At 44.6% G+C, this 18,706-nt stretch overlaps 1 protein-coding gene across 2 annotated transcripts; it reads left to right on the top strand.

Annotated features, from left to right (window-relative positions):
• The first annotated feature begins 5,709 nt into the window (after positions 1-5,709).
• Positions 5,710-17,034, top strand: LOC129817191 (tribbles homolog 2-like). Of its 2 annotated transcripts, none has more exons than XM_055872184.1 (3): positions 5,710-7,106; positions 11,179-11,471; positions 14,716-17,034. In XM_055872184.1, the coding sequence occupies exons 1-3, from the start codon at positions 6,837-6,839 to the stop codon at positions 15,188-15,190; spliced, it is 1,038 nt and encodes a 345-aa protein (XP_055728159.1). In that variant the 5' UTR covers positions 5,710-6,836; the 3' UTR covers positions 15,191-17,034. The 2 variants fall into 2 exon arrangements, with proteins under 2 accessions (XP_055728159.1, XP_055728160.1); XM_055872185.1 differs by lacking the exon at positions 5,710-7,106 and adding an exon at positions 7,124-11,007.
• Positions 17,035-18,706: the final 1,672 nt, after the last annotated feature.

Below are 18,706 nucleotides of genomic sequence, written 5' to 3'. Positions count from 1 at the left end.
TTACCTACCCTCACCACCTGGGGGCGGCCCGTCAAGAAGTCCAGTACCCAGTTGCACAGGGCGGGGTCGGGTCTCGACCTTGATGACGAGTTTGGAGGGTACTATGGTGTTAAATGCTGAGCTGTAGTCGATGAACAGCATTCTCACATAGGTATTCCTCTTGTCCAGATGGGTTAGGGCAGTGTGCAGTGTGGTTGCGATTGCGTCGTCTGTGGACCTATTGGGGCGGTAAGCAAATTGGAGTGGGTCTAGGGTGTCAGGTAGGGTGGAGGTGATATGGTCCTTGACTAGTCTCTCAAAGCATTTCATGATGACGGAAGTGAGTGCTACGGGGCGGTATTCGTTTAGCTCAGTTACCTTAGCTTTCTTGGGAACAGGAACAATGGTGGTCCTCTTGAAGCATGTGGGTACAGCAGACTAGGATAAGGATTGATTGAATATGTCCGTAAACACACCAGCCAGCTGGTCTGCCCATGCTCTGAGGACGCGGCTGGGGATGCCGTCTGGGCCTGCAGCCTTGCGAGGGTTAACACGTTTAAATGTTTTACTCATGTCGGCTGCAGTGAAGGAGAGTCCGCAGGTTTTGGTAGCAGGCCGTGTCAGTGGCACTGTATTGTCCTCAAAGCGGGCAAAGAAGTTGTTTAGTTTGTCTGGGTGCAAGACATCCTGGTCCGCGACGGGGCTGGTTTTCTTTTTGTAATCCGTGATTGACTGTAGACCCTGCCACATACCTCTTGTGTCTGAGCCGTTGAATTGCGACTCTACTTTGTCTCTATACTGGCACTTAGCTTGTTTGATTGCCTTGCGGAGGGAATAGCTACACTGTTTGTATTCGGTCATGTTGCCCTGATTAAAAGCAGTGGTTCGCTCGTTCAGTTTCCGTGAATGCTGCCATCAATCCACGGTTTCTGGTTTGGGAATGTTTGAATAGTTGCTGTGGGTATGACATCGCCGATGCACTTGCTAATAAACTCGCTCACCGAATCAGCGTATTCGTCAATGTTGTTGTTTGACGCAATGCGGAACATATCCCAGTCCACGTGATCGAAGCAATCTTGAAGCGTGGAATCAGATTGGTCGGACCAGCGTTGAACAGGCCTGAGCTCGGGAGCTTCCCGTTTTAATTTCTGTCTATAGGCTGGAAGCAACAAAATGGAGTCGTGGTCAGCTTTTCCGAAGGGAGGGCGGGGGAGGGCCTTATATGCGTCGCGAAAGTTAGAATAACAATGATCCAGGGTTTTACCAGCCCTGGTTGCACAATTGATATGCTGATAGAATTTAGGGAGTCTTGTTTTCAGATTAGCCTTGTTAAAATCCCCAGCTACAACGAATGCAGCCTCAGGATATGTGGTTTCCAGTTTACATAGAGTCAAATGAAGTTCGTTCAGGGCCATCGATGTGTCTGCTTAGGGGGGAATATATGCGGCTGTGATTATAATCGAAGATAAATCTCTTGGTAGATAATGCGGTCGACATTTGATTTTGAGGAATTCTAAGTCAGATGAACAGAACAACCCTTCGTTGGTGATTGGTCAACAGTAGGGATTCTTCAATAAAGTCTTTGTTGTCATTCAACGAGAGACGACTCGTTTTCATGCAAATATTTTCATTGAGAAATACTGCACCAGGGCCTCCCGGGTGGCGCAGTGGTCTAGGGCACTGCATCGCAGCGCTAGCTGTGCCACCAGAGTCTCTGGGTTCGCGCCCAGGCTCTGTCGCAGCCGGCCGCGACCGGGAGGTCCGTGGGGCGACGCACAATTGGCCTAGCGTCGTCCGGGTTAGGGAGGGTTTGGCCGGTAGGGATATCCTTGTCTCATCGCGCTCCAGCGACTCCTGTGGCGGGCCGGGCGCAGTGCGCGCTAACCAAGGGGGCCAGGTGCACGGTGTTTCCTCCGACACATTGGTGCGGCTGGCTTCCGGGTTGGAGGCGCGCTGTGTTAAAAATATATTTTTACCCTTTAGTGTGTGTACTTTACTGTATTTACATTTGGGATTTCACTTTTCAACAGGAAAATTTCAAATATCACTGGAGGACGTCTTAGGGTGGGAAACTGGTCTAAGTCTTAGGGGCAACATCTTCCTACTCCTAGTGTGGTGACTGAGTAGTGAGTAAGGACGCTCCAGGGACTTGATTCAGACAAGAGTCATCCTCACTGATGTTTGCAGTCTTGGAGGACAGATCTCTCACACATGCTCCGAGGTGCTGGGTAGGGCCTGACATTTCTCCTCAGTACAAACGTGTTTAGAGAGCGAATGTGTTTCAATCTTGTGGTTTTTCATCTCTCTACTCCTCTCTTCTCCTCTAGGAATGGATCAAACCGCCAGGGAATGGGTCAAAGTGTTTGTGGATTATTTTTCTATTTCATGCACAGCTGCTCTGTTGTCATGGATTAACAGAATCTACGGTGAAATCCAGCAGGACGTGTGTATGTTGGGCCATAGCTGGGATGTTTGAAGTTGGAGTGGGTAGGCATGTAAATTCCAAGAGCATTTGGTTAGTGATAACATTAACTCTCACTGATAACTAAAACCAAATAGAACATATTTATATGATCTAAATTCATTATATGGTAATAGTCTCTTTGATGTCTGTGAAGGACAAACAAAGCCTTTGATTGCAACCGAAGCTCCATGTATGGAATGATACAAAGAATGATCCTGGATGGGTGGGAGCTGTGGCATGCGGTGGATATTGGAGCAATGCACACACTCACACGCAAACACACACACAGAGACCATATTATGTGACAGTGTGTAGGTGCAATGCATTCAGCAGCTGTTAACCACCACCACTAATATAGAAGAGACCTGTCTCTGTGTGAAAAATGTATTACCATGTAGAGTGGGTTTAGTCAGGCATGGCTGTGAGATGAGAATATCCTTCCTCGGAATATTGTGTGGAATCCTACTGCAGTTCTATAGCTGCCAGCATGTATGGGAAGAAAGGGGCAAAATGAACACTTCTGTCTGTGTCTCCCTCCCATGCAGCTGCAGGCATTCCTTTAAACGCGCCACATTCCGACATGGAATTGCTCATTCTTGCTCTCACACCCCCTTCCTTGCTCTTTCCATCAGTAGAGGGCCCAGGTCACACATAGGCCTACCAATGTCACACACAGGTCTCACCACCATATAGGTTATTATAGACAGATCATTAGTAATGCTTTATTACATGTTATAAGCATCAAATTACATGCTTACAACAAGTTTATTAATAATGCATTATTAATTAATGTAATGCATTACCAGACAGTCAACCTACACTGCTTAATGTGTGACAATAATGTTTCCATATACACTACATGACCATGGGCAATAAAAAAATCCTGGGCAATAATCAAATCAAATCAAATGTATTTATATAGCCTTCTTACATCAGCTGATATCTCAAAGTGCTGTACAGAAACCCAGCCTAAAACCCCAAACAGCAAGCAATGCAGGTGAAGAAGCACGGTGGCTAGGAAAAACTCCCTAGAAAGGCCAAAACCTAGGAAGAAACCTAGAGAGGAACCAGGCTATGAGGGGTGGCCAGTCCTCTTCGGGCTGTGCCGGGTGGAGATTAAAACAGAACATGGCCAAGATGTTCAAATGTTCATAAATGACCAGCATGGTCAAATAATAATAATCACAGTAGTTGTCGAGGGTGCAGCAAGTCAGCACCTCAGGAGTAAATGTCAGTTGGCTTTTCATAGCCGATCATTAAGAGTATCTCTACCGCTCCTGCTGTCTCTAGAGAGTTGAAAACAGCAGGTCTGGGACAGGTAGCATGTCCGGTGAACAGGTCAGGGTTCCATAGCCGCAGGCAGAACAGTTGAAACTGGAGCAGCAGCACGGCCAGGTGGACTGGGGACAGCAAGGAGTCATCATGCCAGGTAGTCCTGAGGCATGGTCCTAGGACTCAGGTCCTCCGAGAGAGAGAAAGAAAGAGAGAAAGACAGAATTAGAGAGAGCATACTTAAATTCACACAGGACACTGGATAAGACAGGAGAAGTACTCCAGATACAACAAACTGACCCTAGCCCCCCGACACATAAACTACTGCAGCATAAATACTGGAGGCTGAGACAGGAGGGGTCAGGAGACACTGTGGCCCCATCCGATGATACCCCCGGACAGGGCCAAACAGGAAGGATATAACTCCACCCACTTTTCCAAAGCACAGCCCCCACACCACTTGAGAGATATCTTCAACCACCAACTTACCATCCTGAGACAAGGCCGAGTATCGCCCACAATGATCTCCGCCACGGCGCCAACCCAGACAGGAAGATCACGTCAGTGACTCAACCCACTCAAGTGACGCACTCCTCCTAGGGACGGCATGAAAGAGCACCAGTAAGCCAATAAAATTGAGTTGGTCCCCCCTTTGCTGCTATAACAGCCTCCTCTCTTCTGAGAAGGCTTTCTACTAGATGTTGGAACATTTCTGCAAGGAATTGCTTCCATTCAGCAACAAGAGCATTAGTGAAGTCGGGCACGGTTGTTCGGCGATTAGTCCTGACTCACAGTCGGCGTTCCAATTCATCCCAAGGGTATTCGATTGGGTTGAGGTCAGGGCTCTGTGAAAGCCAGCCAAGTTCTTCCACACCGAACCTCGACAAACCATTTCTGTATGGACTTCGCTTTATGCACAGAAGCATTGTCATGCTGAAACAGGAAAGAGCCTTCCCCAAACTGTTGCCACAAAGTTGGAAGCACAGAATCGTCTAGAATGTATGCTATAGTGTTAAGATTTCCCTTCACTGGAACTAAGGGGCCTAGCCCGAACCATGAAAAACAGCCACAGACCATAATTCCTCCTCCACCAATCATTAAAGTTGGCACTACTATACCCAGATTCATTCGTCGGACAGCCAGATGGTGAAGCGTGATTCATCACTCCAGAGAACGCGTTTCTACTGCGCCAGACTTCAATGGCAGCGAGCTTTACACCTCTCCAGCCGACGCTTGGCATTGCGCATGGTGATCTTAGGCTTGTGTGCGGCTGCTCGGCCGTGGAAACCCATTTCATGAAGCTCCTGACGAACAGTTATTGGGCTGACGCTGCTTCCAGAGACAGTTTGGAACTCGGTAGTGAGTGTTGTAACCCGAGGACAGATGATTTTTATACGCTACGCGCTTCAGCTCTCGGCGGTCCCGTTCTTGTGTGGCCTACCACTTCGTGGCTGAGCCATTGTTGCTCCTAGACGTTTCCACTTCACAATAACAGCACTTACAGTTGACTGCGGCAGCTCTAGCAGGGCAGACATTTTACACACTGACTTGTTGGAAAGGTAGCATCCTACGATGGTGCAACGTTGAAAGTCACTGAGCTCTTCAGTAAGGCCATCCTACTGCCAATGTTTGTCTATGGAGATTTCATGGCTGTGTGCTCGATTTTATACCCCTGTCAGTGACGTGTGTGGCTGAACTAGCCGAATCCACTCATTTGAATGGGTGTCAACATACTTTTGTATATATAGTGTATCTCTATGGATGGCATTTGTAGAGGGAAATGCATATGCAGCATATATGGAAGGCTACAGTAGCCCTGTAGCCTACCATATACTACACTCCCATGCCGTGGGTAGGCTACATTTAAATTCCTGGGGTGTACATGCAGCTCACATGACGGCTGCATATTACTGTAGACATTGTGTCAAGATCGGCAGGAAAACCAATGGGGTTCCTCTCTGTATGTGTGTGTGTGTGACGTAAGGGAGGCGGGTCGGAGGCAGGTCTGCGTGTATGTGTGTGAGCGAAAGAGCGTGTGTGGAAGCCTATCCGCCAGGCTGTCGGCTCCTGCACTGAGGCACGGTGTGTGTTGCGCGGCTGACCTCGCATTGAATGGACTAGATTTTCCCAGCCACGTAAGTACACACCACGGCCGGAAAGGATGTCTTGCTGAATCAAGGGAAAGGCCTGGGAAAGTCGGCCATCCCTTAATTCCAGCAGCTGAAACAGTCGACGACAGTAACTTCGGTTTTTAAAATTCGTCGCAAAGGACATCCACTTCCGAACACAACAAAGGGCTACGAATTCTGGATGGTTTTCTCTCCATATTTGGTCGATGGCAATCCCCGAAGCTCGCTGCATTTGTGGAACGAACAAGGCCCATCTGACACTGGCCTGGTAGCTATGAAGCAATAGCATTGCTTTTGCTATCAATAATTAATGTTGATTTTATATATAGCCTACGGTAGCTTGCAACGTCGGTGCGATTTTAACCGCGGTTACTTTGTATGGTCTCAGTCTGCAAGCTATTAGACAGATACATTGTTTCTATTTTCTGAAACGTGTCATGTAATTCAAATAATCTGCGGGATAGTTTTATGCTAAATATTCAATATAGCAGTCCAATCGTCATTACAAAGCTGACATTCGGTAGGATTTGAGTGTTTCGTTTGTAGCAAATCGGCATTGCTGTCTCTCGCACTCTGAAAGCGTTCATGCTCAAATGCAGCACTCTCTCTTCTGCAAAGGGCTGCCGTGCGTTATGGGGCAGTGAACAATGATCTTGTTTTAGTCCTACAGCTGGGTAGATAAAGACCACGTATTGCAAAAAAATATCTTCGAATTGCCTCTTTCTTTGCATGTATTGCATACGAGCCCTCCAGCTGTACATATATAGCTTGACATAGCCCAGTCTACGTACTACAGTGTAATAGGTGCCCTTGCAAAGGTAGCACAAAATATTATCTAGATTTATATTTTTTTAAACGGCAGCTACAAAGTATTGGGCCACAACAACCAATCTATTGACTCCAGTTTACATCCCAAAGAAGTGCTGCTACACATCCCTGCCTTCGAAGAGAAGAAAAACCCCGATAGTTTGGAAGTATTTCAGGGAATCCTGATGAACATACAAAGATCAAATCCCATCAACATCTCGCGTTATGGGAGAGCACGGCACAAAGCAACCGAATTCGAGGAGTTATCTTGCTTGAGGACAACAGAATCCAGCCAGAGTTTCAGTCCTAACCTAGGATCCCCTAGCCCCCCTGAAACACCAGATTCCTCCCACTGTATCTCCTGCATCGGGAACTACCTGCTCCTCGAGCCATTGGAGGGGGACCACGTTTTCAGAGCCGCCCACCTGCACACCGGCGAAGAGCTTGTATGTAAGGTGGGTATTCGAGCTATAAGAGTTGTATGGGCCCTTGGGTTGATTGACGGTCGCGTTAGGCATAGAGAGATTGCAGCAGATATGGGCCTATATTGTAGCAAACGTCATGCAAATTCCGATCATCTCGAGGAGATCACACTAGCCTAACCATAAAACACCATATTTGGTCAATCCACCAAGGTCATATGGAAGTTGAATGTAGAATAGAATTATAGCACTATAATAAACCTGAACTTGCTCACAATGCAGCCATCTATTTTAGATATACATATATATAAATATACAGTAGTTACATGTTTATAGCTGTAGGGCAGGCCTAGCTGGTTGCCTTTTTTAATGCAAATTACCCACGGACTGTCCAATAGGGCATGCACAATTACACAATGCACTGTATAGATAAATACCCGGTGTTGGCGCGAAATTTGTCTCCTGATATTTTATGCATGAATTGGAAATACAGAAAAGTGAATGGAGTGCAAAGCAGGCAGACAAGCAGGCAGCTCAGCTCGCGCGTGTCTCGAGAGCTATGTGGGTCCGGTTGCATGATGTAACGTCGACAAAGCAGTTAGTAACTGCTCTCACAAACTAATAGCCCGTGTAGCACTACCCAGTCCTTTGTTCCTCATTGTTAAAAAATGAATATGAGGTTTTCCCTCATTCTCCTGCGCATGCAGCCTGCTCTCATAGACTAGACGTAATATAGTAAATTAAAATCTGGGAAACTGAAATTAGTAACAAATGTTACGTTTGGTATGGTTACATAAGACAGATGGTTACTTATGTCAAAACCTACAGTAGGGGGGTTGGTAGGGCGTGTAACGCAAATGTCTAGCCATCCAAAGGTTGCGAGTTTGAATCTCATCAGTGACAAATTTAGCATTTTAGCCCTCGGGGCTCCCGAGTGGTGCAGCAGTGTAAGGCACTGCATCTCAGTGCTAGAGGCAACAGTACAGATGCTGGTTCGATTTCAGGCAGTATCACAACTGGCTGTGATTGGGAGTCCCATAGGGTGCACGCACAATTGGTCCAGTGTCGTCCGGGTTAGGGTTTGGTCGGAGTAGGCCGTCATTGTAAAAATGAATTTGTTCATAACTGGCTTGCCTAGTTAACCTCACTACTACTTTACAAAACAACAGAAATCCCATTATATAAATTCCTCAAACATACAAGTACTTTACACCATTTTAAAGATACACTTGTTGTAAATCCAGCCACAGTGTCCGATTTCAAAAAGGCTTTACGACGAAAGCACACCGAACGATTATGTTAGGTCAGAGCCAACTCACAGAAAAACACAGCCATTTTTCCAGCCAAAGAGAGGAGTCACAAAAAGCAGAAATGGAGATAAAATTAATCACTAACCTTTGATGATCTTCATCAGATGACACTCATAGGACTTCATGTTACACAATACATGTATGTTTTGCTCGGTAAAGTTCATATTTATATCCAAAAATCTGAGTTTACATTGGTGCGTTATGTTCAGTAGTTCCAAAACATCCGGTGATTTTGCAGAGAGCCACATCAAAATAATAAACATTGCTAAAAGATACAACTGTTAAGCATGGAATTTTAGATCCACTTCTCCTTAATGCAACCGCTGTGTCAGATTTCAAAAAACTTTACGGAATAAGCACACCATGCAATAAGTGCTCAGAGCCCAAACAACCCAAACATATATCCGCCATGTTGTGTAGTCAACAGATGTCAGAAATAGCATTATAAATATTCTCTTACCTTTGATGATCTCCATCAGAATGCACTCCCAGGAATTCCAGTTCCACAATAAATATTTGTTCTGTTCGATAATGTCCATCATTTATGTCCAAATACCTCCTTTTTGTTAGCGCGTTTAGCCCAGTAATCAAAATTCATGAGGCGCGATCACTAGGTGCAGACGAAAAGTCAAAAATTCCGTTACAGTCCTTAGAAACATGTCAAACGATGTATAGAATCAATCTTTAGGATGTTTTTAACATAAATCTTTAATAATGTTCCAACCGGAGAATTCCTTTGTCTTCAGAAATGCAATGGAACGCAAGCTAACTATCACGTGAACGCGCCTAGTCAGCTCGTGGCTCTCTGGCAGACCTCTGACTCAATCCCCTCTCATTCACCCCCACTTTACAGTAGAAGCATCAAACAAGGTTCTACAGACTGTTGACATCTAGTGGAAGCCTTAGGAAGTGCAATATGACCCTATAGACACTGTGTATTCGATAGGCAAAGAGTTGAAAACTACAAACCTCAGATTTCCCACTTCCTGGTTGGATTTTTTCTCAGGTTTATGCCTGCCATATGAGTTCTGTTACACTCACAGACATCATTCAAATGGTTTTATAAACTTCAGATTGTTTTCTATACAAATCTACTAATTATATGCATATTCAAGCTTTTATGGCTGAGTAGCAGGCAGTTTAATTTGGGCACGCTTTTCATCCAAAATTCCCAATGCTGCCCCCTACCCTAGAGAAGTTAAATCAAGGTTAAATAAATACAAAATTAAATAATTAGCAACTACTTACTACTTTGCAACTACTTAGCATGTAGCTAACCCTAACCTTAACCCTGTTAGCTAACCCTAATGCTAATGTTAGCCACCTAGCTAGAATTTGTAACATATCATGAGTTTAGCAAATGCTTAACATATTGTACGTTTTGCAAATTCGTAGCATATAATACGAATTGTAATTCATAACATAGCATAGAAAATGGTAGATGGACATCCAGAAATGAATACATACCATACGAAACATACAGTACCATACTAAAATGGAGACACTTATTTACTTACATAATAATACGAAATGCTCTGAGACCAGGTTGGCACATAGTACAGAGCTCCGCTTTTCTTTACTACCAAAATGACCCACCATTTCCCACGGTAAATGGGTGTATACTATAATCATGTTTCAGTTTTTCTAGTGCAATATGAATATAATATATATGAATGTAGTTAAATCTCCAACTTGTTGTTGTTTTTCTCATAGGACACACATCACCAGAGGTTCTGAAAGATCCGATATGTGGTCGACTTGTCGGATAGGACTTCAATTTGTGCATAGGGCAACCCTTTGGCCTTTGTTTCCACCTCTGTACAGTACATTATTGACTTAACTGTAAATCGACATGAATGTAAATACCCTTACGGTAACTCTTCACATGAAATTCCACTGTTTCCACCACTGTAAAGTACATTATTGACTTAACTGTATATTAGGATTATTGGCGCATTGGATACATGTACCCTTTGGTACATTCAAATGATTAACCCTAAACAAGGTCATCAACCTGACCTGATTAATAGGAAAAATAGTTTGTCTAAAAGCACACAGGCCCCATCGGAGCACAGTCCTAGAATGATAAGTATGGCCTTTGGCACTGTAACTGCCACCGCCAGCGAGCTATATTTATACATCTGACCTCCATTTTTACTGAATGTTGCCAAGCAACATCAAAGATCAATTTGTAATCTCAGAATTGACAGTTTACTGCCTAGGCGTATTAGTAGAACCCAGCTACAATTCTAGACCTTGAGAAGCACACACACACTGCGGGGTGAGCCAGAGCCTGCTGTTTTCTACCCATTTATCGACTTGGAGTCGAGAGGCTCGTTCACCTGGGCCTGCACTTGCTGAAAGTCAAGGTGGAGCACTGAGGTAGAGGGGTTACTATGGAAACCGGGGGAGCCTGTAGCATATGCAAGGAAGGCGACAGCGCCAATGTTGCCAAAATGTTCACGTTCAGGTATAAATGTATGCATGCAGAATATGGAATGGTTACCCTGTAGTTCTATGTGTCTACCTTTCTATCTGCAGCAGCAAACTAAATGTTGCACTCCATGGAAAGAACCTTGGTCTGAAGGTTCTGGAGCCCTGGGGGCGTAGGCATATTCATTAAGGTGAAACATTGGAGAAATATAGAGCTTACCCCGGTTCTCTATTCTACAATCACATCTGTTCTAGTCTACACAATGTGCTGAGCAATGACTGTCATCTCCATTGAATACTAAACTCCTTCCCTCTCTTTCTCCCCGCCCACCCCCTCTCCCTGCTCCCTCCCCCTCGCCCAGGTGTTTGAGATAGGCCGTTACCAGGAGTCCCTGGCAGCCTACTTCGCCCTGGGCAGACATGAGCACATCAACCAGGTGGTGGAGATCCTGCTGGGGGAGCAGCGGGCCTACGTCTTCTTCGAGAGGAGCCACGGAGACATGCACTCCTTCGTCCGCACTTGCAAGAAGCTACGCGAGGACGAGGCCGCCAGACTCTTCCGTCAGATAGCCTCGGCTGTGGCGCATTGCCATGACAACGGCGTGGTCCTCCGGGACCTCAAGCTGAGGAAGTTTGTCTTCCGGAACGAGGACAGGTGAGGAAGAGGACGGGGTGAGGAGGGGTGATGCATGGATAGGGGGGGGGCTCTTTGTAAATCGATGTGAATGTAAATAATCCTACGGTAACTCTTAACATGAAGTTCCACTGTGTATTAACACTGTAATTACTACAGTAACAATGTAGTTGTTACATAATAATGGAGTTGAGCAGTTTCTATTTAGATCAGAGGTCGCCATATTGGAGGTACGCAATATAACTAGAAGCACACACACATGTATGTGGTTTGGGGACAAGCAGGGAGACTGGATACAGTCTAGACCCCCAGCCAGCTAGCTGGTTAACAGTGAAGCAGAGATACCAGGAGTTGCTTTGTTTGACAGATGTTCAATTACATTGGAATTTACCATGTAAGGCTGTGGCACAGAGTAATGAATCGGTTCTACACCGACATCAGCTAGTGCAGGCTGTAGTATATACTGACCCCTGGTGGTGGGCTGTCCACATTTATCACTATAGTGATCCAGGAGAACAGTGATAAAAAAACATATTTTAATGCTTTTTTAACTGGCTGTCGAAGCAAGCATGTGTTGTTCCTGGCACTGACTGGATGCCCTCTATCTGAATGCCCCAGCCCAGACACACACTGAACTCACGTCAGATTTGTGTCTTCTCCTCCAATGGTTGAGGTTACATTGGGCGAAGTGTAAGCTGATCCTAGATCTGTTTAGCACCTCATTCTGCTCCAACCCGACAGTGGAGTAGAGGCCCTTTATCTATGTGAATGTGTGACTGCGTCACCCTCTGGCTCTGCTCATTGAAAAGGGAAGCTGAGCCACACTCATTTCATAGCAGTCTAACGACCTTGGCTGCCATGACATGACCAATCATGTGACAGGGTGGGATGTGAAACCCTCCGCTGAATGATTGATGGGGGCAGAGCTTGGTTCAAGGGGGTGACGAGAGACACTGGGGTGGGGACTGGGGGTGCATCTAATTCTAAGCGGCTTCCTTCCTCTACTCCTGTCCTTGTATCCTCTCCTACATCTGGACTGATCGGAAAACACAAGGTAGCACGAGATGAAAACAAAACAAAAAGAAATCGAAGCAGTACAGCGGTAGGCTACTGGGAATCTGCTTTTGCCTATCCAGCTCTTTCAAATTAGTGCAGATGAAGGAAAGGAGATGAGGAGACCGGAGAGGACGCCACTTCAGACTATTCAGAGTCACCCTGGCCAAAAGCCAAGTCCCAGAGCTTTTGTGGCAGGCCAGAGAAGGGAGAGAGGGAGAGAGAGAGAGAGAGAGATAGGTGTCCCAGTAAGTTGATATGGCCACAGTATTTGCAGCGTGTGGTGACAGACTGGGAAACCTGCTTATGTCATCATGGTTGAGTTCAACACTCACTGTCCCCGGGGAATGGTTATAGACCATACTTGCTGGGATTCAACATCAGCCAGGGGATATCTAGAACCCAACCTACAAGCACTGTCCTTACTGTACCAGACAGTGACCTCTTAACCCAGCAACGTGTTTCAATGTATTTTTAACATCTTTATGGGGGTCATGCTTAACATGAGATGCTATGTAAGCATTCTAATGGCTGCCTAGAGTGTTTGCTGGTATGTATGTTGTAGGTAGCTCTTTTAGTGACATTTACAAATGGGCTGCTTATAAAGGTTATTATCGGACCCATTGAGGTAATGCATTGGTTGCGTACTCTCACCTACCTGAAATCAAGCTCCTAGAACAAAAGAAATCTGAACAAGTGAGGCGGAACGGTACAAAATCCCGCAATTAACACAAAGTCAAGCCTAAGCCCAAATCAGTGGAGGTGTGTGTTTGAGCACTTGTGCATGTGAGTGGAAGATATTTCTGGAATATGCATTAGCCACTGCTGCAGCTCTGCTCTTCTCCTTAATTAACCTTTTACTGCAGTGGGCTAAATCAGTGTCACACAGAGTGTTTCTTGGTAGTCCTAAACAAATCTACTTTGAAACCAAAGTATACACCTTACACACATGGTTATGGACTTTAAAGAAAGAAGACATCTGTACCCAGTGGCGGAAAAAGTACCAAATTGTCCAACATGTTTATTAATTATGAAATTATGAAAAATATGAATAATGGATCATTTAACTGCAGGAAAGGGCTACAATGGATGAAGTGTTCAGTTCTCCCGGAATATGTGTGTGTGCGTCTCTACGGGCCCACTTCCACGCAAACAGATGGAGCCACTTTAGGTGGAGCCTCACAAGTGTCCCTTTCTCATCTGTGTATGGGGTCTGTATACCGTGAACCACTCCAGAGTCCTCATCAGTCGTGATGCCTCTGAACAAGCCTTCATTATGATCTCAGAGAACCATGGCTGTGAGGGTCTGCTTTGAAAAGAGGCGAGGCTTAATGGTTCTCTGTTTTAAATGTAAAAAATACACTGAGGATGATGCAATTTTTGAGGGTTGATTCCCGTTATCAATTTTATTTTTTGTATTTTTTTCTGTTGGTGGATCAGCTTAATATTGCGGAAAGAATGTTGCTTCCATCAATGTAATCGTCTGCATCTTTCCAATCGCCCATATTTTTTTTGTAAATATATCCATACAACGCATGCATACATAAACACATGTATACATACACATACCTATATAGACATACATACTTTTTTAAAGAATATACCTTTATTATTATTCCCCGGTCCCCCAATTGGAGTAAACTAATAAACACTTCTGCTTTTACCTTCAATTTATACATCTTATACACATTTTACAAACTCTTCTTACCACATGCTTGCTCAAGGCCTCTGAACTGAAGTCGCCCATAATGGCGATTCTTGGACTGGAGAGGTCTATTGAATCAGCCGGGCTATAAATAGGCTGATGCATGCTGGCTGGCTGGCTGGCTGGGTGCGCTGCTCTTATCTCTGTGAATGGAAATGTCAGATGTAAGCCCCAGGCATTATGTGCTCTGCGTGATTTAATGTCCAAAGCTATGGATCGGCAAATGTCCATCACAGTGAATTACATTGCGATCGCACTAGAGGAGGGCAACTGCCTACAGTGATCAAGAACTGTGTGGCAGAGGCATTTCTATAAAATCAAAAGTACACAATGTACTTTTGATTTTATGGACCAATTACATTTAAATGAGAAAATGCATCATTGTCCATCGGTTATATAAAAGGTCAGGTATGATTCTTATCAGAATGTATTTTGTGTTCATCCTCCTGTGGAATGAGGACTCTGGGCATTAATAGTTGTTTGTTGTCTGTTCTTGTCTCCCTCCAGGAGCCTTGTGAAGCTGGAGAGCCTAGAAGACACCTACATCCTGGAGGGCCATGACGACTCTCTGTCAGACAAACATGGCTGCCCCGCCTACGTCAGCCCCGAGATCCTCAACGCCAGCGGCAGCTACTCGGGCAAGGCGGCCGATGTCTGGTCCCTGGGCGTCATGCTCTACACCATCCTGGTGGGCCGCTACCCCTTCCACGACGTAGAACCCGGCTCCCTGTTCAGTAAGATCCGCCGGGGCCACTTCAGCATCCCAGAGACCCTGACGCCCAAGGCCAAGTGTCTGATCCGGAGTATCCTCCGCCGGGAGCCTGCAGAGCGTCTCACGTCCCGGGAGATCCTGGAGCACCCCTGGTTCTTATCCTCCGGGGCAGCAGGTGGCGCTGTGGTCCAGGGGAGAGGGGAGAGGGAGCAGGAGCAGACTGTGCCCGAGGTGAACATGGAGGAGGAGCTGGATCAGTTCTTCAGCTGAGCAGACGGGAAACAGGAAGCACAAAGGGAGGACTACCCCACAACGCGGAACAAATGCGACACGCTCGGAAAGAGCCTAACGGTAGATTAGTTGTTTAGCAGGTGAAACATTGTCACTCACAGAAAAGGTGTTTCCATCTTTTTTTCTTTCCATTCCATGGAAAACCAACCTCGAGGCGGAGCCGGGTGGTGAATGGCTCACAAACATCACGGTGGCGGGGCTTCTGTTAAGAGGAGTTGCCGCCACTAGACATGCAAGTCGCAAACAATGTAGCAAACATAATCTTTTATTTCTTTTCGTAGTGCTTTTAAGAGTAGATACATACGACATGTTGTGACGCTACAGCAAGCACGAAGGGACACAAGACCTCAGCCAAGGAGAACAAGACACATGTCAGTCAGTCAAACTGCTACTACACTCCTCTGAGTTTTCACACGACCAGGTATAAATTGCCCACTAACCACAGATCTAAGGTCAGATAACCCAACCCTCAGTCCTAAACCATTATTAGGAGGATTAAAACAATATCTGACCCTGGACCAGTGATTAGGGCCAACTTCTACCTACTCCGTTCGAACAATCATCAAGACAGATGACCTCATTTTTGGTTGCTCACTCATTGTTTGTCTCTCATTACCTAACATGACCTTTGATCCTAGGTTATAAAGCTCTTACTGACATAGAAGACGGATAGTCGCTCAATTATTGTACGTACCCGTCTTCAGAAACCTGTGTGCTTCATCATCTTTTTCTGTGTAGCCTTATTCCTCTTCCCCACTTATTGTGTGCATTTCTTTAATAAAACGTATGTTCCACCACCATTCACTTATCATTAATTAATAAGGTTTTAAGTCTGTTATCACCTTGTTGTATTAAGCTATCTTATTCAGTTGTTACTGCTGCTTTGATATCTTCTCCTTAACCTTCATTTGTAACCTCTCTCTCGTTAAGCCTTCACCAGTTGCATAATGCACTTGATTTGTTTAGGCTCAGTGAACGATCGTTTTCACCTCTCTAGATGCGCTTTCTCTATTTAAGTTTAGCTTTTCATTTGTAGGAACGGAAAACGTTACGTTTTATTTAAATTGTAACATCAACTATATAAATATAAATATATATATATTTAAAAAAACATTGCAGGGTTTTTCGTTTCTTTTTCAGAGATTCCTTTTTACATGTATGTATTGTAGGCAATATTTTGGACACAGGACAGGTGCGATGGGAAAAAGGCTGTCCGAAGTTTTTAGAAAAAACAATTCAACTTTTGTGCCAGTATTTCTGTGCCCCCACCACCCATGCCGACTTCAGTCACCCTTAATATATTTTATTTTGAACTTGAAACCAATTATTAAAAGATACTATCACAGTAACATGTTCTGCAGTAGCCCATGTTGATTTTCTTCTGCCTGCGTAGGTCCTGTGAAACTGTCCTGTTCTGAATGGGTATCAGTGGACATGTTTTGTCGTATCTCAATGTTACTTGAATTTGTGTTTTTATTAATAACTAGTCCTCGGCATGTGCCCTATGAATGCTATCGCCTGCCTAGCAGGGTGAAACAAAACTAGCTTGTTTTTATAAAAGTAAAAACACAAGTGAACATTTTATCAGAAATTTGCTATTTTGAGTCGCTTTTAAAACTGACTATTGCTTTTACTTTGTTTCGTAGAATGAGCTGCCCATATTTGCGTTTAGTGCGGATTTGGTGCTAATGTTCAAGGAGTCTTTTTGTTTTGGAGGGGAGTGGTGCATGGTGGGAATTCTGCCTCGGATGTTCTGATTGTAAAATGTAACAGATTTTTGGTGTTTTGTCCAAATTTATTCAGTAAATAAATTGTGAACTGCACATTGGGTTTGATTCTTCTCTCAGCACATCATAGATATTGTATCTTCATGACATTAGGCCTCTGTATATTGTTACTCAAGCCACCCTGATGGTTATTACAAAGTGCTTTATATCGGGGATTGCGTCGTGTCTAAACACTAGCTCAGGCCACAGTGATGTAACCGCTGCGTTTTCCTGGAGTACATTACAGTATGAACACTTTAGACATCTTTGGGTGAAGAGCACCTAAACACATTACAGAATGTCTCAATGCTTAAGTGCTGAGCTCACGGTGTTAAATTAACAGATATAGTATTACCCCAATTAAGCGTAGTGTATTTGACCACACACAATGTTGAGACTTTCCACCTGTTAGACTATACATTAGGCTAGTTCACTTCAGATACTCTGCTAATGCAGATAGTATCCATCTGTTACACACAACAGACTTGAGCAGAAAGTAGTAGTATTTTGTAGTTTATTTGAAAATACCAACTTTTCAAATACTCAATGTAGTCCAATATAGTTTTTATAGTTTCAATTAAAAGGCATCTACAGTGCATTCAGAAAGTATGCAGACCCCTTGACTTTTGATAGTTTGTTACGTTACAGCTGTAACGGCAATCTAGCTCTTCCTCCTCCTCGGACGAGGAGAGGCGAGAAGGATCGGAGGACCAATGTGCAGCGTGGTAAGTTTCCATGATTTAATGAACATGAAAACAAGACACTATACAAAATAACAAACAAACTAACCGCCACAGTCCCATGTGGCACAAACACTGACACAGAAAACAACCACCCACAAATCCCCAACACAAAACAAGCCACCTATATATGATTCTCAATCAGGGACAACAATTGACAGCTGCCTCTGATTGAGAACCATATTAGGCTGAACACAGAAAAAGACAAACTAGACACACAACATAGAATGCCCACCCAGCTCACAACCTGACCAACACTAAAACAAGCAAAACACATAAGCACTATGGTCAGGATGTGACAACAGCCTTATTCTAAAATGTATTAAATTGTTTTTTTCCCTCATCAATCTACACACAATAACCCATAATGGCTAAGCAAAAACATTTTTTTTTTTTTTTTTTTTGCAAATGTATTTAAAAAACTACTGAAATATTACATTTACATAAGTATTCAGACACTTTACTCAGTACTTTGTTGAAGCAGCTTTGGCAGCATTTTCAGCCTTGAGTCTTCTTGGGTATGACACTATAAGCTTGGCACACCTGTATTTGGGGAGTTTCTCCCATTCTTCTCCGCATATCCTCTCAAGCTTTGTCAGGTTGGATGGGGATCTTCGCTGCACAGCTATTTTCATGGCTCTCCAGAGATGATAGATCGGGTTCAAGTGCGGGCTCTGGCTGGGCCACTCAACAAAATTCAGAGACTTGTCCTGAAGCCACTCCTGCATTGTCTTGGCTGTGTGCTTAGGGTCGTTGTCCTGTTGGAAGGTGAACCTTCGCCCCCAGCTGAGGTCCTGAATGCTCTGGAGCAGGTTTTCATCAAGCATCTCTCTGTACTTTGCTCCATTCATCTTTGCCTCGATCCTGACTAGTCTCCCAGTCCCTGCCGCTGAAAAACATCCCCACAGCATGATACTGCCACCACCATGCTTCACCGTAGGGATGGTGCCAGGTTACCTCCAGACGTGACCTTTGGCATTCAGGCCAAA

This window comes from Salvelinus fontinalis, chromosome 20 (assembly GCF_029448725.1).
Source record: "Salvelinus fontinalis isolate EN_2023a chromosome 20, ASM2944872v1, whole genome shotgun sequence".
NCBI classification, from domain to species: domain Eukaryota; kingdom Metazoa; phylum Chordata; class Actinopteri; order Salmoniformes; family Salmonidae; genus Salvelinus; species Salvelinus fontinalis.
The sequence above is the reverse complement of the archived record's forward strand: the minus strand, read 5'-3'. Positions and strand labels throughout refer to the sequence as shown.

Excerpts from the sequence above, each read along its gene's own strand:
- LOC129817191 (XM_055872184.1), top strand. The coding sequence starts at position 6,837 with ATGAACATACAAAGATCAAATCCCATCAACATCTCGCGTTATGGGAGA. Across the intron at positions 7,107-11,178 it reads GCGAAGAGCTTGTATGTAAG|GTGTTTGAGATAGGCCGTTA; the intron begins GTGGGTATTCGA and ends CCCCTCGCCCAG. Across the intron at positions 11,472-14,715 it reads GTCTTCCGGAACGAGGACAG|GAGCCTTGTGAAGCTGGAGA; the intron begins GTGAGGAAGAGG and ends GTCTCCCTCCAG.